Below are 26,620 nucleotides of genomic sequence, written 5' to 3'. Positions count from 1 at the left end.
ATATGATGATTATAGTCTATAAACAAATTGTGTGCAGTATGTACTGCAGTTCAGTGTTGTGATTGTTATTTTTAAATTGCTCAAATAGTTAGCATAGGGTGTCCTCATTTCATGCAAGAGGATTGGAACTTTCTTCATTTTCTTGCTGAAATATTGTAGCCTCAGCTAGACACTGTTGCTTATCAACACAGCATGGTTGAGGAGAAAGTCTCAGAATAGTCCTAATTGTATTTGGTCCTCATAGCCACAAATGAAGCGAAGGATAAATTGAGTGGAGTTTCTCTTACCACCGTTGCATTAAGACAAAGGTCCGAGTCACTCTCTCGTCTCATTTTCTCACAACTTCACCTTCTCTCTGAGTGACATTCAATTAATTTAGTGTGAGCATGAACCTTCCAGATAGATCTGTCTGAGAGAGCCTCCTCCATCCTCTCTGAAAAGCCATTGGAATACGTCCCGCAAATACTACAAGCCTTTCCATCAGTGGAGAGCTACACTCCACCACATTGATCGTGTCTGGACTGAGCCTGCCATCGTCTGTCACAGCTAGGGGTTACTGTGGATGGCTGTGGGGGTGGCACTGTCAAGCAGTAAACAGTGGTGTCATTCCTGATTGCGGGCCGATTGCATTTTGTGTGAAGTAGCAGGGTCTCGGTTCGCAAATCCAAACTGTGTCGGATCTTGAATCTCATGCAGAGCCAGGCTTATCACCAGCTGATCACATGACAAATGGCTCCAGAGCAAATACCCTATTTTAAAATCTGCAATTAGGCTCTTTGCTGATGGACGTAGTTCAGATCTTGGTCACTGGAAGGAGTAATAAAAGGACTCGTGATGATGTGAAGAATAAGCAATGAATCAAATTACAGTCTAAAATTGATCACAATCCAAACTGGGATATTATTAATTATATGATATGCTTTCTGTATTGTAAAACCTACATACTATATGAAGTGTACAGGAACATGTTTAACATGCCCATTCTTGGAAAAGGTTGATTTACATTGACAATAAGCCAGTAAATGTAATCCAGTAAGATAGTTAGTCTACACCAAGCCTATATTCCATAAATACACTAACCCTGCAGACATTTTTTGTTCATATTCCATGTCCATATTTTCCTAATTATTAATTCATTCATTCATTTTCTACCGCTTTTTCCTCACGACGGTCGTGGGGGTGCTGATCCCAGCTGTCTATGGGCGAGAGGCAGGGTACACCCTGGACTGGTCGCCAGCCAATCACAGGGCACATATAGACAAACAACCATTCACACTCACATTCATACCTATGGACAATTTGGAGTCGCCAATTAACCTAGCATGTTTTTGGAATGTGGGAGGAAACCGGAATACCCGGAGAAAACCCATGCATGCACGGGGAGAACATGCAAACTCCACACAGAGATGGCCGAGGGTGGAATTGAACCCTGGTCTCCTAGCTGTGAGGTCTGTGCGCTAACCACTAGTCCGCCGTGCCGCCCTTTTCCTAATTAATTCATTGAATTTGGTTACCATGAATGTGTAACAGACTACATAAACAACGCTGAAAGTTGAACTTTTGACTGACACCACACTCAAACCAATAGATATGATTATCAAATTTGAAATAAAAACAAAGCATTACCAAATTTAGAAGGCACCAACCAGGTAAAGATGCCCGTGAACACTTTTAAGTTATTTTAAACAGTCATAACAAAAAGCTATTGATCCCACCTTGCGAGGAGTGACTAGCATTTCAAATGCCTCGTTTGGCATTTACACATTTCTACTGTCTTAACACTTAACACTGTTCTAACACAGCTGACTATTGCACATATAGAAGTGTCTTCACGGCGAAACATCTTAGTCCCAGCTCGCTTACACTTACTATGAAAAAAAAAAAAAAGCTTTGCTGCCTATTAATTTGATGTTATAATTTCACATGCAGACGCTGCTTTGGTACTGATGAGCTTCTCTTATCAACATTTGACATCAACATGTCATATATTGGTGCACTTTTGTGTAGTATTGAGCAGAATGAGTCCCATTTATGCAAGCTATATACATGAGCAAACAGTAGTAATGCAACAATGTAGGGGTTTTATTGTGTGCTGGAATATTCATGTGGAGAAGAGATATGAAAGATGGTGGACAGTGGAAATATTTGTATTTTAAATGAAGGTGCGGGCTGTATTATTTGAGTTCTATGTATTCAATATCACCTTGCACATGCAAGTAATGAGATTCTTAGCCCGATATTTGTGCTTATAAAGGCTCACCAAATTGAATCAGAATCCAATCATCCTTTATTTATGAATATTCATAACATACTTTAAAAATGGAAATCGAGGCTGCATTCTTATTGTGTAGCTCTTCATCCTTGTTCTGCTGAATTGTGAGTGGGCACCCGCTTCAATAAGCTCATGCAACACCCATAAATTAACGTAAGACGCTCTTTGCCTTAAGCAAGGAATAAATAAATGTGAGTTGTGAGCAGAAATTGTTTTTCCTTCATGCATTGTGATTCTCCGCTAGAAGTCAATAGCTATTGTCTTTGCTCCGAAGGTAAGATTTAATGGCAGCGTAGATTCAATCCCAGTAAGTACACGTGCGGCATCATCATTCTTACAACTCAAACTTTTAGCAAGTTTTTTTCCTTCACATATTATAATAATGCTTGCTGAAAAAGAAGCATAAATAGGTTTTGTTATTTATCTGATAATGTTTCCAAATGCAACCCACCTCCTGGAATCCTCCTCATAAATAAGCACCATGCACACAATGACTGAATATTAAAAGTATACATGTTGGACACTTTCCTACTTTCTATTAAAGTTGATCTCTGCACTCTCCATAGAAAATCCCTCTTAAACAGGGTTGGATGCTCAACATAATTTTAACTGGCAACAACTAGTGAGAAGGTTTTGGGTTTTTCTATAACTTCTTACTGACTGGCAACCAATCCAAGATGACGTTTACCTTTCTGTCAGAGAGTCAGCTGGGATAGGCTTCAGCTCACCTCTGCCCCATAACAAAAGGAATTACTTAACGGCTGATTGAGACATTTTTTATATTATTTGGTCGTTTGTTGGGTGCCCCCACGCTCCCCTACCCTGCACCACAAAAATAGAGCCCTTTGAGTTAGATTCCAACCTTCTCCTGAATGTGAAGGCAACATGCTAACCACTCAACTATCGTGTGGCCTATAATGCAACATGTCTGGCAACACCATAAACACCAAAGAGATGTTTGTCCATTCATGTACACACCTCATTGAAACATATTTGGTAATTGAGAGTAACACAAAATACTGTAGATGTTTTGTCCATTCATGTACACGCATAATGTATCTCTGGCTCGCTGTTTGTCTATTCACAAAGACATGTCTGGGAAGTCACTTAAAAGGCAAAATATATAGCTGTTTCTCCATTCACGTATGCACATCATGTATTTACATAAAGATGTATGCATTTTCAAATGCACGCATAATGCAGATATATCTGGGAGTTCACACATAAACACAAAATTGATGTTTGTCCATTCACATACACACCTAATGCAAACATGTCTGGCAATTCTCATGAAAAAATGCAAAAAAGGTCTGGCCATGCACCATGCATATTGTAAAGAGCTATGAGGGAAATGTATGATGTTTGATGTTTGTCCATTCACATACACACATCATGTATTTACATAATGATGTATGCATTTTCAAATGTACACATAATGCAGATACTATAACTGGCAGTTCACACATAAACACAAACTTGATGTTTGTCCATTCACATACATACATCATGTATTTACATAAGGATGTATGCATTTTCAAATGCACACATAATGCAGATATATCTGGCAGTTCACACATGAACGCAAAATTGATGTTTGTCCATTCACATACACACATCCTGTAGTTACATAAAGATGTATGCATTTTCAAATGCACACATAATGCAGATATATCTGGCAGTTCATGCATAAAGAACAAAATTGATGTTTGTCCATTCACATACACACATATGCATTTTCAAATGTACACATAATGCAGATACTATAACTGGCAGTTCACACATAAACACAAACTTGATGTTTGTCCATTCACATACACACATCATGTATTTACATAAAGATGTATGCATTTTCAAATGCACACATCAAGCAGATATATCTGGCAGTTCACACATAAACACAAAATTGATGTTTGTCCATTCACATACACACATCATGTATTTATATAATAATGTATGCATTTTCAAATGTACACATAATGCAGATATATGTGGCAGTTCACACATAAACACTAAATTGATGTTTGTCCATTCACATACACACATCATGTATTTACATAAGGATGTATGCCTTTTCAAATGCACACATAATGCAGATATATGTGGCAGTTCACACATAAACACTAAATTGATGTTTGTCCATTCACATACACACCTAATGCAAACATGTCTGGCAATTCTCATGAAAAAATGCAAAAAAGTCTGGCCATGCACCATGCATATTGTAAAGAGCTATGAGGGAAATGTATGATGTTTTGATGTTTGTCCATTCACATACACACATCATGTATTTACAAAAAGATGTATGCATTTTCAAATGCACACATAATGCAGATATATCTGGCAGTTCATGCATAAACAACAAATTTGATGTTTGTCCATTCACATACACACATCATGTATTTACATAATAATGTATGCATTTTAAAATGTACACATAATGCAGATACTATAACTGGCAGTTCTCACTCACATAAACACAAAATTGATGTTTGTCCATTCACATACACAGCTAATGCAAACATGTATGGCAATTCTCATGAAAAAATACTAAAGTCTGGCCATGCACCATGCATATTGTAAAGCGCTATGAGGCAAATGTATGACCAAGCTCCAGAAGTAAAGGACCTCATTACTGGCTATGTGCTTGTTGTTGGGCCTCTACCAGGATATGGTTGGTTGCAGCCTGTAATGCATTCAAAAGTCAGGGAAGAGGGGGCCTTGCAGAGGAGATAGTGAGGAAGAGGATGGAGACAAAGGCTCACCCAGCCTGCCATGACAATAGCCTCAAGGCTGCTATAGCGTCACTTCCAACGCTTCCCTTGACTTACTTTGGTTTAGTGTTCCTGGAAATTCCCGACTCTTGACTCTTGGGCGGTTTCAATGAGTACTGAAACTCTACAAGAGCTTATTGTCTCAATGTCACTGAGCACTAAACACACATACACACACACACCTTCATCATGTAGTTATTTCCCCTGCTTGTAAAATCCATCCACACAATAAAAGAGTGCATCAAAAAACGGAGGCACCATGAATCTCCCTTGAACAACTGTTATGAGAATCACTTTTATTCTCAAGCCTGCTGGTGTTATGTGAGAGCTTGTTATTGATTCAGTTTATATTTGACTCCTTCAGTGGTAACATTTATGTGGAGTACAACAACAAGCTGACACAAAAGGCTCACCGGAAATCCAGCAGGCTTTTTATTGATGTCAAGATAGACTCAACTATCACAGCACAGTGAGGGTGTTTGGTTGTTCTTATGCAAAAATGAATCTCACGCAGATATGTTTTTGTTTTATGTAACATTTAGGTATGGCAAAGTAACTTTAAACAACAATACCAAAAAATGTACAGTCATACAATCACAATGATCTGTAAAAATAATAATAATAATGATTATTTCTACTTATATACATGTAATGTAAACATTTCTGCTTCACGTCTTATACAGCCATCCCTCATTTATCACATTTAATTGAGTCCAGACGTGACAGAGGAGGATTTAATATTAATAAACTAAATTTTTTTCAAAGTTTATGACTTTGTAAAAGTTTTTAACATTATTATAGCCTTTAGAAATAACACCAAGCACAGGCCACAAGATCACTGTAGAGACATAAGACATGGCCACCGCTGGCATAGTAAACTACAGAGCCAACTCGCCTCTCCAAATGATTTATTCTAAACTTAAAATGTTTCAAACAGAGTGTGGAAGAATGTCAAATTAAATAGCAAAAACTTACCACTTCCACACAGAAAAGAGACAACTTTTTCCCACTATGTTATGACTCCATACAATGTGAAGGTAATGCAACACAGTAAACATCAGTCTCATCAGTGTAACATTACTGACACCAAGTGGCCAGAATACTACATATGACTTTTCTTTCAATATTTTCTGAATAATAAATAATATGCCATAGTTGACCATGAAACAGCAATAATTTATTAACTCATTCACTACCAGACATTAACTATTTACAGTTTTCACATTTGGAACTGAGTTGTGTGTGCGCACGTTTGTGTGTGTCTGCATGTATTAAAAACTCCCTTTAATGTGTAACCTTCTGCACGCTACACTCCTCCATGCTTTTCCACTTTCCACCTCCTTGCTGTAGAGTGCTTTAATACATGGAAAAGAGCCACGCTGACCTCTTGTCAAATGCACTTCTGCCACTTTGTGGCCATTGCTTAAAATTGGCTTCAAATTGCACAGGACATGATCTCTTCTATTGCGTCCTTGTGTCATCACCTATTTTTGCCTCTTGCTCAAAAAACGTAAAAGACCAGGCGTTCACGTTGAAAGAAACTAGGTTTGGGCAATATTTTTTATATACCAATATAGCGGTATAGACTCTTCCAATGAGAAGAAAATGACTTATACCAGTATCTATTTTTAATGTCTGTTTTAATTCAAAAAGTAACAAAATTTGGCAACAATATTGACAAGCTACAAAGCTTCTGGGAGCAATAGGACAGTAGTGACATAAATCTATTTATAGACAGCACACAATTAACCTTTGGCAGTCGGGACTGGTTCCTCTGGGAGTGATTTATAGCTTTTCATACTGAGAAACCCTGCTGAGGCATCTGGAATATGGAGACGACTCATAGTTTTTATCTTTTTTCTCCATTCATGCAGCGTTGAATTCTATTGGCTCCGCTTCTCGCTCTAAACTTTCTTTGACGCCCTGTGTTCACTTGTTATGCTAATATGGGGATGCTGGATTTGAATTTGTTTTTTATGGTTTTTATAATGTCAAAACCCAATCACAGTCTGCTTGAAGTCGCTGTGGAAATGGAGAATAGAGCCACAGAGTGCACAAATGGCAGGATGTTTGGTCATCGCTCTGGCCCGCGAGTCTGCCTCAAAGAGGGAGGGGTCATGTTGTGCAACAGGGACACCCTTTTTTTTTTCTCATTCCCTTTTGAAGTTCCTCTTCTAATCAGCTCTTTTATCTCTGCCCATCTGTTTGCTTCACAAAAAAACGGCAAATGAATAAACTCTGAACAGAGTGAGAATTTATCAGCTAGTGGAGAGAGATGCAGCAGATGTGTGCTTGAAACGTCTGGAACACATCTTTGTCATTCTCCAGCATGTGCATACACACACACACACACACACTCACATGCTTTAAAAGCTCACACAAGCCCAAGACAGCGTCTGAGTGATGTCTGTATGGGCTGCCTGTCTCCTGGAGGCAGTGGGGAAGAGTTGATGGTGCTGCCGCTTCAGATGGAAAAAGGAGTGAACCCCAAGTGACATGTTGACTGACAACTGTTGTCTTTGAGACTAAAAGATCACAGTAGACATGATAAATTCTTCATTCTTTGGATTACAAATGGGTTAACATATTTTTTAAACACTGATAAACTTCCAAGTCTTTACTTCACTTAGAATGCACCACATATGTAAAAAATGTTGTAATTCCCAACACTGTAGTACACTACAACAAAGAATATGCTTTAAGAACTATATGTGACATTTGTAGAATCGGTTCTCATTGGGAGTGACCAAGATGGATAGGATCAGGGACGAGTACATCAGAGGGACATTACATGTTAGAGGCCTTGGAGATAAAGTCACAGAGGCCAGACTGAGATGGTTCGGACATGTCCAGAGGAGCGATACTGAATATATTGGTAGAAGGATGCTGCGTTTAGAGCTGCCTGGTAGGAGAAGTGAGGAAGAGTTGAAGGTGCTGCCGCTTCAGATGGAAAAAGGAGTAAACCCCAAGTGACATGTCGACTGACAACTGTTGTCTTTGAGACTAAAAGATCACAGTAGACATGATAAATTCTTCATTCTTTGGATTACAAATGGGTTAACATATTTTTTAAACACTGATAAACTTTCTTTACTTCACTTTGAATGCACCACATATGTAAAGAAAATGTTGTAATTCCCAACACTGTAGTACACTACAACAAAGAACTATATGTGACATTTGAAGAATTGGTTCTCATTGGGAGTGACCAGGATGGATAGGATCAGGAACGAGTACATCATTACATGTTAGTGGCCTTGGAGATAAAGTCAGAGAGGCCAGACTGAGATGGTTCGGACATAGATAGATTGGTAGAAGGATGCTGCGTTTAGAGCTGCCTGGTAGGAGGCGTAGAGTAAGACCAAAGAGGAGGTTTATGGATGTTGTGAGTGTAGCTGGTGTGAGAGAGACAGATGGAGGCGAATAAAGAATAAGATGTGACATTTGAAGAATAGAATATGAATGTCATGTCTTATCCACCTATAAAGGTGAGCTATCCATAAGACTCTAAATAACATAGTAGCAACAAAAACAAAAATGAACTTCAGAGGTTATTACAGTCATTCTATGACTGGACTACGTGCATGCATGTGTGTGCATATGCTCACAGTCATGCCGTGCCCTGGCCCACCTCTTCCAATCATATGCTGAACTAACGAGCCAAACATGCCAGACGGTAGGTGGGAAGTGGGCAACAATATAAAACTACCGTAATATAACAAATATCTACTTAAAGCCATTCATAAGCATGTTTTGTAGTGTAGTGGAGCATACCACAACACTGAGAGAGCCCAATGCCATCAGGTTTGCCATGAAAGAGTTTACCCGGTGTGAAGTAATATTTAGATACATATGTTTCCAAGTACCTTTCACCTGAATTCCAAGCGCCTCAGTTTCCCCCACAGAGAATAGCTCAGAGTGTAAGTGTCTCACCAGCTTGCCTTCTTCTCCAGTGCATCCTGGTGCCATCTGTTCCCCAGGTAAACACAGCCTAGCACACGTACACTTCCTCTGTGGTTCTTGTGGAGGAAAATGAGATTCATCAGAGACATTGCCATTATAATTTAGTTGAGATGGCTCTATGTGCGCTCAGAAACTTGGCTCTCAGAGTATGAAAAACTTGGTCCATAACAATGAACCAGAAAGTGAAAAAAGTCAAACAATAAACGCACCATCTTCTGATAATGCTCGGAAAAAGAAATTGAAATCTAAGCAAAATTAAATACCTGAAATTGAGGTCTAGGGCTGCACAGTGGTTGAGTGGTTAGCATTCAGACCTCACAACAAGGAGACCAGTGTTCAATTCCACCCTCGGCCATCTCTGTGTGGAGTTTGCATGTTCTCCCCGTGCATGCGTGGGTTTTCTCCGGGTACTCCGGTTTCCTCCCACATTCCAAAAACATGCTAGGTTAATTGGCGACTCCAAATTGTCCATAGGTATGAATGTGAGTGTGAATGGTTGTTTGTCTATATGTGCCCTGTGATTGGCTGGCAACCAGTCCAGGGTGTCGCCCGAAGACAGCTGGGATAGGCTCCAGCACCCGCTGCGACCCTCGTGAGGAAAAGCGGTAGAAAATGAATGAATGAAATTGAGGTCTAAAATATGAAAAGGTGGTACACAGAACACATGACGGAAATACAGTAATGTAAAAATAAAACCCAACGGAATAGCAACCTTTCCATCTCAATTATAAAACGACAACACTGCCTAATTATTACTGTCGCTTGGCATTTACTGTATGTGTAATCTGGTTTGTGATTTTGTCTGCATGGCTGCGTGCCGTCAATAGATTGTTGATACACCACCGCCGAGTCATCCTTGCAACATCCAAGTAGACTTTAAAATACGTAAAAGCGATTAATTTATAATTCATTCATTCATTCATTTTCTACCGCTTATTCCTCACGAGGGTCGCTGTCTTTGGGTGAGAGGCGGGGTACACCCTGGACTGGTGGCCAGCCAATCACAGGGCACATATAGACAAACAACCATTCACACTCACATTCATACCTATGGACAATTTGGAGTCACCAATTAACCTAGCATGTTTTTGGAATGTGGGAGGAAACCGGAGTACCAGGAGAAAACCCACGCATGCACGGGGAGAACATGCAAACTCCACACAGAGATGGCCGAGGGTGGGAATTGAATCCTGGTCTCCTAGCTGTGAGGTCTGCGCGCTAACCACTAGACCACCGTGCCGCCCTAATTTACAATTAATTTCTAATAATTTAAAGTCTTCATTCTGGTCAGTCCAGTGTTGAGAATGTATTCTTTCATTTTTCTTGCTACAGTATGTCCTAATTTGCATATGTTAAATAATGTAAACTACTAACATATACTAATGTTTTGCCTTGCTTATTGCAGTTAATTTGTTCCAAATTCGACCATCATATTGAAATTCCACAAAGTAGGATTCAATATTAATAAAATATTAAATATATATTTCTATATGTATATAAAATATATATCTATATAAAATGTATGAAAAATTATAAATACGTTCATATTAATAAAAGGGACATTTTTGTAGTTGTAGTTTTGTAGTTAAAACCTGTTTATGACTTTCTAAACATGGTTTTAACATTATTAGAGCCCAGCAAACATTAAATAGCATCCCCATAGTCATCTTTACACACGTATTCTTTGTTTAAACCACATTGCACAGGCTATGGGATTACTGCAGGGACACGAGAAATATCCGCCATAGAATACTAGGCAAGCAAGCTACTGAGTAAACTAGTTAGCCTCTTGAATTTACTTATTCTAAAATGTAAAGTCTTTCAAACAAAGAGGAGGGGAAACAGATAAAGTAAAAAACCAAAACTTACCACTTCCACACGGCATGAGAGGAAAAAAAATTGTGTTGTAGAGCATGTGTGGTTCTAATCCTGCCTGGCTCACTCCCACTTCCATATGACAAGTATTATCATTCACAGTAGCGACGGCATAGCTCACAGTCTAATAGACTAGCTGCCCTTTTCCAGTGAAGCACTGCAGTGTTTTTGGACTTGATGGGTGTCTTTCACAGCCAGCTTGTTTTGAATGCTCCTCGCACATCAAATGTAAATATAAATCTTGCATTCTATTTCTGTTTGCCGACAGCTGCCATTGTATCAACAAGATAGTCAATGTTATTCACTGTTTGTGCTTTTAATATTATCTCTGTTGCATGCATCGTTCTCTCGAGGTCTGTCAATCACTCTGCCTTATGTGGCTGACCTTTCCGAAGATGGGCAGCAGTCTGCCAGTGCTCCGAGTTTTTACTGCAGCACTTTGATTACACTGACTGCTTCATTGCATGATCTCCTGTGGACAACCATGAGCAGCCCAGAGGAGGCATTGCTTCCTAACTGCAAATGAAGGCCCGAGCCACAGCCTCTTGTCACACATACAAACATTCCCAGTCTACACATTCATCCCTGCGGTTTGTCCTATTAATGTATCCCAGGTTTTTACATCACCTCCTTGTCAAATTAAGCATTCCCCAGACCGTCTGTGGATTGATATAGTAAACCACAATCAGGATTGAAGACGCCGGCGTTCGGTTTTGTGCAGCAAGCGCAGGGAGCGATTATGTAAAGTTATTCAGCAAGTGATGAGAGAGGAGCAGGCCACCACTGACAGCAGGTATGTAGGTCACACAGGGGGAGGCCTCTTTTGCATTTTACCCCTCTCCGGTGTCTATTTTCGTGTCATCTCCTTCTTTTAGTTCTTCACTTAATCAGGTATTCACTTACGCCTTCTCATCTCTGAGTTTTTTTTTTTTTTTAAAGTACTTCTTTTTGTGTCCCGTCAAACTACAATGGTTGTCTCTCACTATTTTTGGGCGGTGGATTAAAAATGACTAGAGAGATCAACGTATCCAGTAGAGACACGTTCTTCATCTAATCAAAGGTTCATCAATGGTAATTTTCCATTCATCTTTGGCAGAGTATGTTATCAACTTTGTCTTTTCTTCTGCCATCCAATCATCTCCTCTTTCGCTCTGCTTTTACCCAACCCAAAGCAGATGGCGTCCTGTCCTGTTGTGTTTCACTCCATCAAAATACCCTCTCATCTTGCCAAGCATGGTCCAAGCCTGCGTAATAAGCTTGGACTTTTCAGTCTTGTTTAAAGGACCCCCAACGCAAACTCTGAGCCACTGCCATTGCCCCCGCAAGGTTACCCACACCCGCAGGGGAGCACAATGCTACTTAATGTCCACAACGCCTCGGCCTTTCTTGGGGAGAAGAAAGGGGGAATATAAATGAAGACTCTTGGCTTCTGAGGGGGCATAGCAGTCGAGAGAGAGGCGGTCACAGAGTTTACAAAGCAGGCTTGTTTTCATCTCCTGAGCCTGCAGGTCACAGCTCAGTGCTCCTTAATTGGCTCAGATTGTTAGACACTGTTCCATCTCACAGCAAAGAAAACTCCAGTGATGAAACACTTACCCCCCCTTAGACACAAACTATTTCCCCCCGCTCTTGTTTTGAGAGCAGCTAAGCTATTTGCAGAAGCTTCTACAACAAACTTAACATTAACATATGAAAATGGGCTTCTTTCCACATTTACTCGCTCATTACATCTTTTGGTCGGGCACCTGTTGAGGCCCACCATTTCTTGCTTAGCTTAAGTGGAGAGATGTATTTAATTATCTTTGCACTGGGCATATCAGACCCTTGACTATTAGTCCATGGCAAGTTTAATGAGGGGTTCTTTGATGCTTGTTTAATATACATGGCCTTGCAAAGATCAGGACCAAGTTCTTCAAAGACCACCCGCTTTGCATTTGGAATGAAATTCTTCTCTCTCACACAGACATTGAAAGCAATGCAAAAACACTCTGGTACTGACCTTGACGTTTTCCCTCTCTTATTGTCTGAAAATGAAGTGCTGTTAGGCAAGCAATGGCCTTCTGTCTGCTTTATTAAAGCTGCAAAAACGTTAAGATCTTCACCAGATAATCAGCTTAAGAAAATACAGAAATTAAACCGATTTGGTCAATAATTGATTTTCATGTGTGATATATTCAGCTTTCTGGTCCTTAAAGGAAAACTGCACTCTAAAGAAAAAAAAAAACATCATCCACAATCCTTAAGTGAGACAAGAACACACATCTTTCCCTTTTCTGTGTGTTCAAAATAGCTGTGTCGTGCTGGCAGTTTTTTCCACTAATGGGGATTCACCTGTTTCACCTATAAAGCCCTAAAAAAAAAACAAAAAAAAAAAAAACAGAAATCGCCAACAATGCTCTATTTGTCCCGGAGTAGTAGTACATCACAAGAAGTCTGCCATGATTAGTTGTAGCAAACACAGAACATGCTCTGTATGCTGTTGTTGTTGAGGGAAGCATACACAGTAAAGAGGATCTGGAAATGCTTACAATAACTATAATATGGGACGTTATAATGTAAGTTTCATGTTAACATAAATATACCTGAATATACCTGTTACTGCATGGTTACCACATGTATATTAAACTTTGTTGCAGAGTTTGGGGTGTTTTTCTAGAGGGCTTTGTAGACAGAATAAGTGAATCCCCATTACCTGCATTGTTAGTGAAAAACTGTCAGCACGAGGCGGCTATCTAGAACACACAGAAAAGGGACATGAGTGTTCTTGTCTTGCATAGGGATTGTGGATGATGGGTAGTTTTCATAAATTGAGGAATAAATAGCAAGACAACTCCAATTTGGACACCCAAAAAACAGAAGACTTTTTCCTTAGAGAAGATACATTCTACTGTGTATCTTTTTACTCTTCTCAAGAAAAGAGGGATCCTAGACAACAGAAAGTCCTATACCTGTGGAACAAAAGAAACCTTCTGTTCTGGCCAAGACTTCTGTCTGGAACATTAAGCAGAGACTGTTCCCATGCTGCTTTTGTTGGATAAACCTGCAGGGACTCCACTGTGGGCTTACGAGGCCAGAATGACAAGAGCAGTGTAGTATAACTTGTTCTATTGGTATTGGTATCGGAGGTATTAGTGGTATTAGAGGCAGGAGCTCCATCAGAGATCCTACAGATGGGTAGGAATTGTTTATTTAATACAGACATCACTTCCATTCTCTGCCGCTGAATCCCTGATCCATGCATTCATCACAACCAGAATGGACTACTGCAACAGTATTCTTTACGGTACACCTTCTAAAACCCTCAACAAACTACAATATATTCACAAAACCTCCACTGGCTTCCCGTCCCCCAACACATTCACTTCAAAGTTCTTGTCATAACCTACAAAGCCCTCCATGATCTGACCCCCCCCCATATCTCACAGACCTGCTCCATCCACACAATCCCCCCGCGTCCCGTTCGCTCCTCAGACTCTGTAAGACCAAGCTCCGAACCTGGGGAGACAGAACCTTCTCCATCGCTGCCCCCACTCTCTGGAACTCTTTGCCCCATTCGCTCCGTGCTTGCCCTGACCTTCCCAGTTTCCAAAAACAACTAAAAACCCTCCTCTTTAAATCTGTTTTTAATGTCTAACTTTTTATATCTGACTGCTGTGCCCCGCCCCGCTTTTACTCATGTTTTAACTGTGTATTAACCAATGAATGTTGTATTTTAATGTATATTTTACTCTGTTTACTTGCTTTTATTCAACTTAATTTTTTCTGTAACGCGTCTTTGAGTATTTTGAAAAGCGCTATACAAATAAAATTTATTATTATTATTATTATTGTTATTATTACTATTATAGACAAGCAATACAATTGCAAAAATAATGAATGAAGTCGCAAATGCATAAATGATAAGGGGAACATCATTTAGAATGCTTTTGGAATCAGAATGAATAATAGCATATCGGACAGTAGTACTACTCAGTGAGTAGCAGTACCAGTCATAGTTTGAGGCAGACAGATTTCCACCTCAAAACAAATCAGGTGTGGGGGGTGTCGTTTGACTGCTGGTCCCCATAAAGAGAAAATGAGGTGTATTGTTGGTTTTGTCAATAGGGTGTCAATACTAGAGTAGCCTCTGTATGTGCAGAGGAAATCAAACATATGAAGAAAAAACAGCATTGAATGAGAGCATAAGAGGTACCCCATAGTAACGCCAAAATGACCATATATAGTTTATAAATATTCTCTAAACTTGCTGTAGTCCAGTTCAAAGTCACTGCAATGCTTGAGTACCGTGCTGCAGTGCCAATGTCTTGTTGCCACCTCTCGTCCAATAAATGAACGGACATTGGAGTGGATGTAATTTTCTGCTTGTCTGCATATGAGGATGACTTACGTCCATCTCTCTTCCTTTGTTTTACGTATGCAAATGAGCAGACACGCACTTGAACTATTGATTGATATTCTATTGTGCATGTTTTCACCGAGCATCTGTAATTGTTGTTGCTCATCTTTGCGGAGTTTGTTTGTGTTTATGGCATCTTTCTGCACAGCCACAGATTAACTCCAATTCTTTCACCAAGCATACTAGTAATTTACATACCAAAAAAGAAAAACGGGAGACGCTTTCAAGTACCCCTCAGGGTCCATGGTCCTAGTGTTTGGAAGCGCTAGTGTAAGCGGTCTAGTTTCCTGCTGAGGGAGTCAATTCTGTGGACTGTTTTTCCACTTTTTTTTTTTTTCTTATCAGCCCTCTGTGGACTGGGCCTCTCCTTCACTAGAACCTTGACAGAAGACTGTTTTTCTCTCACCCCCATCTTGTTTATGTGTTTACCACAACACACACACACACTTCTCTAAATGATGGTCCTTCCACTGTCAGCACACACAGGAGTCAAATTGTAGTATAAATCAGACGAACACTGCCTTGGGAATGGTAAATTCACAGTGCCACGTAGAGATTATGGAATTCCTGCTTTTATTCCAATCACTAATTGGTTTTATAGAAGGGGATTCTGCTACACCCAGCAGTGTTCCCGCTGTAAAGCAAGCAGAGGGAAGACAGAAAGGAGCATCTGGAATAAAGCCAATATTCCTGTGAGCTCCTGCTGCTGCTGCTCCTGCACACATCTTGTAGCGTGCTATGATGCCATGCTAGCCTGGTTAATAAGGCAGACATGACAGAAGTGTTCTTCCCACTCATGTTGCATGGGTCAGCATCAGCTTTACGACTAGCAGCAAATGCAAAGTATGCACAATTTTGTGGCGGTATGTGACAAGTGACACACTTTGTTTGAGTCTTATTGATTTATTAACATTATGTATTCTAAGGTGGCTGAGCGGGGCATAACACTTTAACCAACAGTGAAAGAAATTCAAATTACCGCAACCGGAAGGGGAATGTACCAAATCCTGGATTTACAGGACGTGATAATGTTTAGGCCAGTCCGGGATGGGAATTTGATATATTAACTTTCTGTTTTGTCTCAAAACAAATGAACATCAGGTTTATTTACATCCAAGTTCATTAATTAAGGACCGCCATCACCTTATGCATTGACTGCAATCTAAGTAAGCTCTGATTCTTTACTGATACATGCAGGTAGAATATCATATCAATGTGCCAACAGGGCCATCTTGTGGTGGAAAGCATAAACTGTGCATACTGTCAATGCAGTTTACAACAAATTGAATCATATGTGACACCCCCGAAATGATGGACAGATATGTAGACATGCAGACCGATTTTGCATAAGAGTGCAAATAGACATTCATTCATTCATTCATTTTCTACCGCTTCTTCCTCACAAGGGTCGCAGGGGTGCTGGAGCCTATCCCAGCTGTCTTCGGGCAAGAGGCGGGGTACACCCTGGACTGGGCGCCAGCAAATCACAGGGCACATATAGACAAACAACCATTCACACTCACATTCATACCTATGGACAATTTGGAGTCGCCAATTAACCTAGCATGTTTTTGGAATGTGGGAGGAAACCGGAGTACCCGGAGAAAACCCACGCATGCACGGGGAGAACATGCAAACTCCACACAGAGATGGCCGAGGGTGGAATTGAACCCTGGTCTCCTAGTTGTGAGGTCTGCGTGCTAACCACTCGACCACCGTGCAGCCCTAGACCTCAATTTCAGGTAGTTAATTTTTGCTTAGATTTCCATTTCTTTTTCCCAGCATTATCAGAAGATGGTGCGTTTATTGTTTGACTTTTTTCACTTTCTGGGTTATTGTTATGGACGGGGGAGAACATGCAAACTCCACACAGAGATGGCCGAGGGTGGAATTGAACCCTGGTCTCCTAGCTGTGACGTCTGCGCGCTAACCACCGTGCCGCCTGCAAATAGACATGTTAAAAGCATTATCTACTACAACCAAAGACTGTAAGAAGTTATGTTAAAAGAAAATGTAATTTTTATGAATATTTTACATTTGAAGTACTAAAAGTGAAGCTCTAACTGTAAGTGATGCATGGCCACTTATTATTTTGTATTTCCTACTGCATTTGGCCTCATTTTAAGCAATGACGCCGCCTTTCTAAAACGTCAGCACTAAACTTGCTTTGTAGATTGTTACATCCCCTCTGGGTAGTTTTGTGCTTTAAAACTAAATTACACACACCAAAAAGTGTAAGACTGTTGTTGCTTCATCCTTCCTGCTGTTGGACTATCAGGGATTAGAAACTTTACTTGAGATTGTTGCATCAGATAAACTCCACACAGTTTTGGGGGAAAGTATTTTTGATTAAGCGCAAGACAGCTCGAAGCAATAAGGGTTAAGATTTCCAGAGAATAGAAGGCTGAATGTCAAACAATGATGCAACCTGGCACAAGCAGACAGGTGATGGCTGAAAGCAAACAAACACAAAGAACTGAAGATGCGCTGATAGAAGAGGTGCATTGCATTATATCATTGTTTACACCGCATTCCCTGCATCCTATAGCAACTGTCAACTGTCATAGGACTTCATTTGCACAGATTGTAGCCCAGTTCTTTGCATTTCCTTTTGGAGATTATTTGACCTTCACTGCAGACTGCAAAATGCTTTCAATTCTACCCATTCTTACAAAGCTAAGCGGTTGTATTTCACGCTGCCACTGCGCCACCACGCCGCCGGGGGAGAGTGGGTATTTTTATGGTGTGCTTTGTTTGCCTGATTGTTGCTGCAAAGGAGGGAAGCGGCGAGGTTTGCTCGGGGAGTGAGGAAGAAGGAAGGAGTTGTGTGACTACAGAGATAACAGGCCGTATAGAGGATGTGGAGGGAGGATTGGTGCAGGGGGGGGGGGGTTCTCAGGCTGCCTTACAGGGATGTCAGTTTGTAATTAATTTTGCACGCATCTCTCTCCCGTCTCGAGTATGTTTTGTTCTTTTTTTTTTAAGTGCAAATCAAGGAAAGCACTTTATTTCCAGGCACAAGAGGCCATTAAGTGTACATAGGAGATGTGTACTCCCAAATGCATTTCATGAATTTACTTACAATAACGTAAATGAGAGACAACAATGAGTAGAAGAGGTGTCTGCTGTGGACCAGGAAGTAGTAAAGATGAAATGAGAAGAGCATTGAAAGGGATGAAGAGTGGGAAGGCACTTGGTCCTGATGCTGTACCTGTGGAGGTATAGAAGTGTCTAGGAGAGGTAGCAGAGTTCCTGACTGGGTTGTTCAATAGGATCTTAGGTGGTGAGAAGATGCCTCAGGAATGGAGAAGAAGTGTGTTGGTGCCCATTTTTAAGAACAAGGGTGATGTGCAGAGCTGTGGCAACTACAGAGGTATAAAGCTAATGAGCCATACAATAAAGTTATGGGAAAGAGTAGTTGAAGCTAGACTAAGGGCAGAAGTCAGCATTTGTGAGCATGCCAAAAAAGAGTACTACAGATGCAGTATTTGCTTTGAGAATGTTAATAGAGAAGTACAGAGAAGGTCATAGGGAGCTGCATTGTGTCTTTGTAGATCTGGAGAAAGCCTATGACAGGGTGCCTGGAGAGGAACTTTGGTATTGTATGAGGAAGTCTGAAGTGACAGAGAAGTATGCTAAAGTGGTGCAGGACATGTATGAAGATTGTAAGACAGTGGTAAGATGTGCTGGAGGTGTGACAGAAGCGTTAAAGGTGTAGGTAGGGCTGCAGCAGGGATCAGCTCTGAGCCCCTTTTTGTTTGCTATGGTGGATAGGATCAGGAACGAGTACATAAGAGGGACATTACATGTTAGAGGCCTTGGAGATAAAGTCACAGAGGCCAGACTGAGATGGTTCGGACATAGATAGATTGGTAGAAGGATGCTGCGTTTAGAGCTGCCAGGCAGAAGGCATAGAGGAAGACCAAAGAGGACGACATGAGGGTAGTTGGTGTGAGAGAGACAGATTCAGAAGACAGGGTTGGATGGAGTCGGTTGATATGCCCTGAAGGGCAAAGTTGAAACAAAAATGAAGACATGTTTTTTATGTGTGTGCTTCAAATTACAGATGTTTCCGAGACCGTTGAGACTGACACCAGCAATGGAGGTGAGGAAATAAGTGAAATGATGTATCAACATTTGACTTTCAAGACAAACCTCCCCAACTGTCCTTTGCCCAATTTTTTGCCTCTCTTCTTAACAGCAATTCATTCATTCATTTTCTACCGCTTTTTTTTCACAAGGGTCGCGGGGGTGCTGGAGCCTATCCCAGCTGTCTTTGGGCGGGGCACACCCTGGACTGGTCGCCAGCTAATCACAGGGCACATATAGACAAACAACCATTCACACTCACATTCATACCTATGGACAATTTGGAGTCACCAATTAACCTAGCATGTTTTTGGAATGTGGGAGGAAACCGGAGTACCCGGAGAAAACCCACGCATGCACGGGGAGAACATGCAAACTCCACACAGAGATGGCCGAGGGTGGAATTGAACCCTGGTCTCCTAGCTGTGAGGTCTGCGCGCTAACCACTAGACCGCCGTGCCGCCCATTGTGACATGATGGTCTCTATTTATTCACTCCATTTGCAGTCATAAATGCATTTGGATATGAATTATTGAGGAATTAATGGAGAGCAAACACCCTGGTGATACCACTTCCAACTGATCCTCCACCATTGCGGTCGTTGGTTGCATCCCTGACCAGGGGTTTGCCTTATACTGGGTCCGTGCTTGACTTACAGTAGCTCGAACCCCTGCAACGGGAGATGCACTAAGCAAGACTTGCCAGAGTGTTTCATCCAAAGACCAGCACAACTCTTAAGACGTGATGTTTGCCATCATACTCGCTCACACAGATGTTTCCGCTGGAATATTGATGGCAAATTTGTTGTGAATGATGTCCCTTATCTCTGTAAAGACAAAGAATAACATTGCCTCTTTTATATTTTTCTCACTCCCATATTCTTGTTTAGAGGGCATAAAACATCCAGTTGAGGGCTCAGAGGAACCGACATCAACTCAGACTGACAACATCAAATCCAAAGGTAAGAAGAACATGCACAAAAATCCTAATAGACGTACGTTAGAGGCTGCAGCTGCTATATTAAAATTGACTTCATCCCAAGGTTTCCCTGAAATTATTTAGCCAAATGAGCCGATCCCTGCTGTGCTGCCGAGTGCGGCACAGCTTCACCTTCCCTCGTCTCTCTGTGCCATCTCTCCTGCAGAGCTCATCTTCTCCTCCCCATCTGTCTCCATCTTAGGCTCTTAGCAGGCAATGACATCAGGCAGTCAGTCTGTACGTGCTACCTTCAGGGCCAAATGCATTTGTAAATGCTCCCCCCTCCCTCATTTCAGGTCCACAGCGATGACCCTGATATTTTGGTATAAATGTGTCAGCACGTCTTTGGAGATTGAGTGTGATGAATGGCCTGCAAACTCCACTATCATACGTTCAATAAATCAAGTGAGCAATACATATTATTCCAAGATGCAGACAAGACAGACTGTGGGGGCAATAATCATGCAAATAAATCATATTTGATAAGGATACCACACTGTTGTTAAACTCAGGTCCCTGTGAGATTTGGACATAATAACAGTGCATGTAATGTGAATGCGGATCTGCAGAGTGCCTACAATTTGAATGTCTGCATGTGTTATGTATTTTGCTCTTTCATTTCTAATTAAATAATGCGATTCTGATTTAATCATCATCAGTTTCCTGTGAAAAAATGTGAGGCAGCAAATATGAACAGTTTGTCAGGGGTAAACACATTTGACAAGCGAGCAGCATTTGAAATAAATTAGCAGAGACACACAGGTTGGTTTTGGAAGGTGGAATTTTAAAGAGGTAAAAATAGAAGAAAATAGAGAAATAACTGCCGGGGGGGGGGGGGGGGGGTAGCTAAAACAGCTCCCACTCTTCTGGGAAGTTTTCACAGTGTGTCTGTAGGGATTTCACTGAGACCTGAGCCTTGCTGGCTCACAATCTTTGTTCTAGTTCATCACAAAGGTGTTTGATGGGCTTTATGTCAGGATTCTGTGCAAGGCATCTCAGCATACTTTAGTGTACTGGGGGCACAATCGTGCTGGGACAGGAAAGGGCCCTCCTCAAACTGTTCCCACAAAGGTGGGAGTATATTCATACACAGTGGTGTGAGAAAGTGTAATGGAAACTAATGTAAATATTAGTTAGTTAAAAAACTTTTTTTTTTAAATTGGTTAAAAAAATCTAATATTTGTATGATTAAAGGAGAAAAAAATCAAAACCTACATGTGTGAAAAGGTGATTGCCCCCGAAAACTAATAACTGCTTTGACCACCCTTAGCAGCAACAACTGCAATCAAGCCATTGTCATAACTTGCAATGAGTCTCTCAAAGAGCTGTGGAGGAATTCTGGCCGGCTTATCTTTGTAGAATTGTTGTCATTCCCAGCATGAAACGCCTTTTTAAGGTCATGCCACAGCATCTCAATCAGAATCAGAATCAGAATCAGAAATGGTTTATTGCCATGTATGATCAAACACATACTAGGAATTTGTTAAAATAGAAAATATGAAATACAAAATATGAAAATACAAAATATACAGAATAACAGTATAAATATAAATTAAGACAATAAGACAATAAGATTCAGGTCAGGACTTTGACTAAGCCACTCCAAAGTCTTCATTTTGGACTTCCTGGTGTGTTTTGGTTCATTGTCCTGCTGCAGAACCCAAGTTGGTTTCAGCTTGAGGGGTATTCTACTTCAGGATTTTTGGCAGACAGCAGAATTTATGATTCCGTTTATCTCAGCAAATGGCTCTCACTGTGGTTTGCTGGAGTCCCAAAGCTTTAGAAATGGTTTTATAACCGTTCCCAGACTGATAGATCTCAGTGAATCTCAGTTACGTTATGTTTATACTTTAAGTGTAAGTGGTCCTCGGTTTACAGTGCTCCGAGTTTCGCCTTTATGTGGTTATGTACACACTCTCATTTATTACTCAATTCTGCAGACCACTACTCACATCACTTGCACCTTCACTACTACCAACAGAGTATGGTCACCACCCTAATTAAGGATAAAGATCATATTTTAACGTTTACCCAGATGATGAACAAGTTGCTTTCAGGCCACTGATCCTCTTAAAGTGACAGTAACTCATAATAGCGACATAAGGTTATTATTGCCTTGACTTGTATTGTTTATTACTGTTTAGTTCTTTTATTTAGTTTTAGTTTTGTTACTTTTGTTACTTCATGTGTTCTGTGTACTGTGTGAGTGACTTACAGTAGGAGTTCATTTAGCTATAATTCACTTTTACGATCCAATTTATACCGTATTTTTTTGTAATGAAAGACCAGAGTCTAATATCTTTCTTTTGGTAGGTTCCATGTTTATATAGCCTCGGAACACAATATTCTGTGTGCCTTGAAAAATGAGTCAAAATGGTGTAAAATGGCCGGTGCTGAAGTGCTGATTGTCTTTTGAAAAATGGCTGGGATTGAATGAGGATTCATACCCTTGCCAAATTTTTAATTAAAGTAGTTTGATTTATTTTTTTTTTTTGTTGTTGAATAGTTACATGCTTGAAATGACAAATTTGGCAATAGATGTTGGAGATGGTGGAAAAATTAAATAAAAGTAATCACTATTGTCATTGTACATAGTTTTTTGTATCATTTCCAGATAAAAATAAACATTCTATTAATTAAAAAAAAAAAACACTAACTCAGAATTTGATCATAGTGAATGAATATGAATATTTTGTCTGGAAGTGACATTTAATGACTTTGACTAACTTCAGACTTTGTATCTGCAACTTCTATTTTGAGAAGCACAAAAGAGGCACAGGTCTACACAACAATATTGTCCGTATAAATGCATTTCGGAACCCAAATTGAAACCCAGTAAAAATCCTCATTCAGACACTAACTTTATTTTGTGTGCAGACGCTGCTGAGAAGAAAGAATGACCGCCTGGGGAAGGACAATCAACCTCCTCTGACAGCCAGCAAACTGAGCGACGGCCATTCACAGCAGTGTCAGACAAAACCAATGGCGGTCCGGGTGCTGTCACATGTCCGAGACATTCAGTCACCGATCACGATTCCAGTTTCATTTAGCTCTTTATTTGTCAATACGTCCTTTAGCCCCTTGGAGTTATGTGTGTATCGAAAACCTTCCGGGGTTTGAACATATCAACCAGAAAAAATGAGCCATACCACACTGTGTCGTCACATTGTTATTGTGCCAGTCGAATGTCATCAGTTGAAGCGAGTCTCTTAGTCAGAGCCACGCCCACTAGAAGAGCATCCTGGCACTCCAGGCTGGGTGATGCTTCACACTTGTCAAAAAATCTCTCCACATACGCCATAAACGATGCTTCAGAGCGAGCGACCTTTTTTGAGCCAAACCACTACTGAGCCTCACTAATCACCGCTCTACTTTTTTTTTTTTTTTTTAAATTCATCAAACATCCACGCACGCTAAAAAGCATGTGATTGTCTTCTAACAAATGGACTAGCCCGCTCTCTTTCTTTTCTTTCACCATTCTCGGTGCATGCCAGCAGATTGCTTTGAACAAAAAGTTACACTCATCTCGGCTTCCGCGTGTCTCCTTATCAGATTGTCTAATTATACTGAAGAATCTGCCTTATTTCACATCAAACATCTAATCATTATCACAGATTTAACGAGTATGAATCCTAGGTTGTGTTTTTCAGATTAGATTGTATCATTTAAAACATTGTAATACTTATTATTTGTTGATTTATATGTGTTTTTTTTAAATTTTTAGTTCTGTATGATTTAAACTTACCTTCAGTGATGTCACACTGAGGATCAAATGGGTCACAGTCTATGAAATGATGCCTTCATACTTTGATGTTTTGCTTTGCTAAAATATAACTGAAAGAACTAATAAAGATTCAAGTGAGATCCACGTCATGGTTTTTAAATGTCACGATTCTAATTTTTTGCATCGTAACAGGAGCTCATGTTTTATTTTGTTCTGATTGCATCGGAGATAGTTAACGTTACCTCAGCTCATACATTATATGTGAGCCGCTGTAACAGAGCAATCAGTGTGCGTCTCTGGGGGTAGTCAGGAACAATTAGTGCGTCCTGTGATCTCCTGCACGCTACCACTCAGGGCCCCCCTCTTGAATCGGATGAGACGAGATGTGCGGTACACCTTCTCACCTCAGAAACCCCCCCCCCACTCAGACTGAGAAACGTTAAGCCTTGACATGAATGCCTGCGGTGTTTGCCTTCAACATCAACAGGGGTTGTCGCATCATCAAAATAGAAAAAAAAAAAAAGCTGCAGAGTTTATGTGTTTGCGTGCGTGCTTTCTTCACGCCTGTACCACCGTTCATGCAACTTTAACTTCAATATTTGCCAGATAGAGTGCTGGCAGGTCAATGAAGTGAAGTAGAAGTGAGTGCTTCACAGTTTTTTTTTTCCTAACACGCTATCTGCTCACTGCTATCTGTCCCGAATTCACTGTAAATCACATTTCTAGGATACTTGCGCTATCATGTAACTCATGTCTCAAATACCCAATGCCATGTGACAAGCATAACAAAGTACAGTGGAACCTAGTTTTCATACAGGGAATATAGGATTTGGTTTTTGATAAAAAATTATTTACACAAATCCACAGTAGTCTTTACATGTTAGAGCACTTCCACACATCGAGCATGCAATGTGATAGGGTTTGGGGTCAAAATGTGCCCCGATTTTGTAAAACCAGCACTCATACATAATATTGGAACAGTTGCACTGTAAACCCAAATAAGTTAGCAGAACTCAAAAAAAGTAAGGCAATCAGTTGCCACATTTTTTTCAAGTTCATAAACTCAAACATTTGAGTATATCAGTGCTTAAATATTTGGAGTTGATATTAGATATCAGCACGGCGGGCGAGTGGTTAGCGCGCAGACCTCACAGCTAAGAGACCAGGGTTCAATTCCACCCTCAGCCATCTCTGTGTGGAGTTTGCATGTTCTCCCCGTGCATGCGTGGGTTTTCTCCGGGTACTCCGGTTTCCTCCCACATTCCAAAAACATGCTAGGTTAATTGGCGACTCCAAATTGTCCATAGGTATGAATGTGAGTGTGAATGGTTGTTTGTCTATATGTGCCCTGTGATTGGCTGGCCACCAGTCCAGGGTGTACCCCGCCTCTCGCCCGAAGACAGCTGGGATAGGCTCCAGCACCCCCCGCGACCCTCGTGAGGAAAAAGCGGTAGAAAATGAATGAATGAATGAATATTAGATATAGTTTTTTAATATTGGAGTGAATAGAGAAATATCTTTCTTTTTCGCATTTTGTCTGCTATGCATTCTCCATTTTTTTATTTTTGTTCATTTCAACTCTTTCTATAGGAAGAAGGTGTGCATGTGTAACCTACACAGTACAAATCTATCTGATGCAATATATTTATTCTTAATTGATTTTTGGTTTGATTTATTCATGTTTAATAGATACTTTTTACTTTTTAATTAACTATAAGTTAATTATTATAAGTAGGTTACACAAATCTGCAAAAAGTTCATATTAATCAAAAATTTAAATTTAAAATTTAAAGTTAAATAAACTGAAAAGACAGATAATGCAACTGGCAATCAACATTTATAAGTAGAACTTTTAAGAAACTATACTTATACCAATTAATTATTTCGAGCATTCCGATTTACAGTGTCTTACATTGTATGTAAACTATGTTTTTAAGTTAATCTTACTTAATATAGCCATAGTTTAATTTAATCAAAACATATTAGTTAAAAGTACTTAGTTAAATGAATTTATTAGAACTTTTTTAAGAACTTTTGAGTATGTATAACTTAATTTATTTAAGTACTTTGAACATTCATGTTTACAGTGTGAATGGTAGATGCAGGAACGCCAACACACAATATGTTTAACGCCAGTCTGCCTACCAGGTCTGCTGAATAATGGCATGATAACACAAGTTATTGCTAAAATAATTAGCAAAATGTGATTAGTCGGTGGATGACATCACATCCTATTGGAGTGGACATTAAGTGCTTTCAAATGACGTTGTGTCATCATCATTGATTTTATGTCCATGAGCTCACTTTTGATATTTTTTCTGGAAAAAGTCCAACACTTTTGGTGACTTTGGGTGTTTTTTGAGACATAAAATTGAGATATGGTGCTTCTTTTAAGCACATTAATAAAAACAGGAATAAAAAGATGATTAGGTTTTGTGATGAACTGCCATTAGTGTGAATGCTTTCCAGTACAAATGACGAATAAAACATCTGTCTTAGCCCCCCAGCTCCATCAGACACCGAAGTCCTACAGATGCAAGCAAGCCACCACA

At 40.2% G+C, this 26,620-nt stretch overlaps 1 protein-coding gene across 2 annotated transcripts in view; it reads left to right on the top strand.

Moving 5' to 3' along the window:
- Window positions 1-23,962, top strand: part of macrod2 (mono-ADP ribosylhydrolase 2) — a 452,466-nt gene extending 428,504 nt beyond the window's left edge. For both annotated transcript variants that reach the window (XM_058058340.2, XM_058058339.2), the window contains 3 exons: window positions 19,344-19,382; window positions 20,256-20,327; window positions 23,222-23,962. In XM_058058340.2, coding sequence (XP_057914323.2) covers window positions 19,344-19,382; window positions 20,256-20,327; window positions 23,222-23,244 — 134 coding nt within the window. In that variant the 3' untranslated portion in view covers window positions 23,245-23,962. The remainder of the gene's footprint in view (window positions 1-19,343; window positions 19,383-20,255; window positions 20,328-23,221) is intronic.
- Window positions 23,963-26,620: the final 2,658 nt, after the last annotated feature.

This window comes from Doryrhamphus excisus, linkage group LG20 (assembly GCF_037039965.1).
Source record: "Doryrhamphus excisus strain RoL-2023G ecotype Guam linkage group LG20, RoL_Dexc_Guam_v1.1, whole genome shotgun sequence".
NCBI lineage: Eukaryota > Metazoa > Chordata > Actinopteri > Syngnathiformes > Syngnathidae > Doryrhamphus > Doryrhamphus excisus.
Note: the sequence above shows the minus strand (reverse complement) of the source record. Positions and strands in the feature narration are given on the sequence as shown.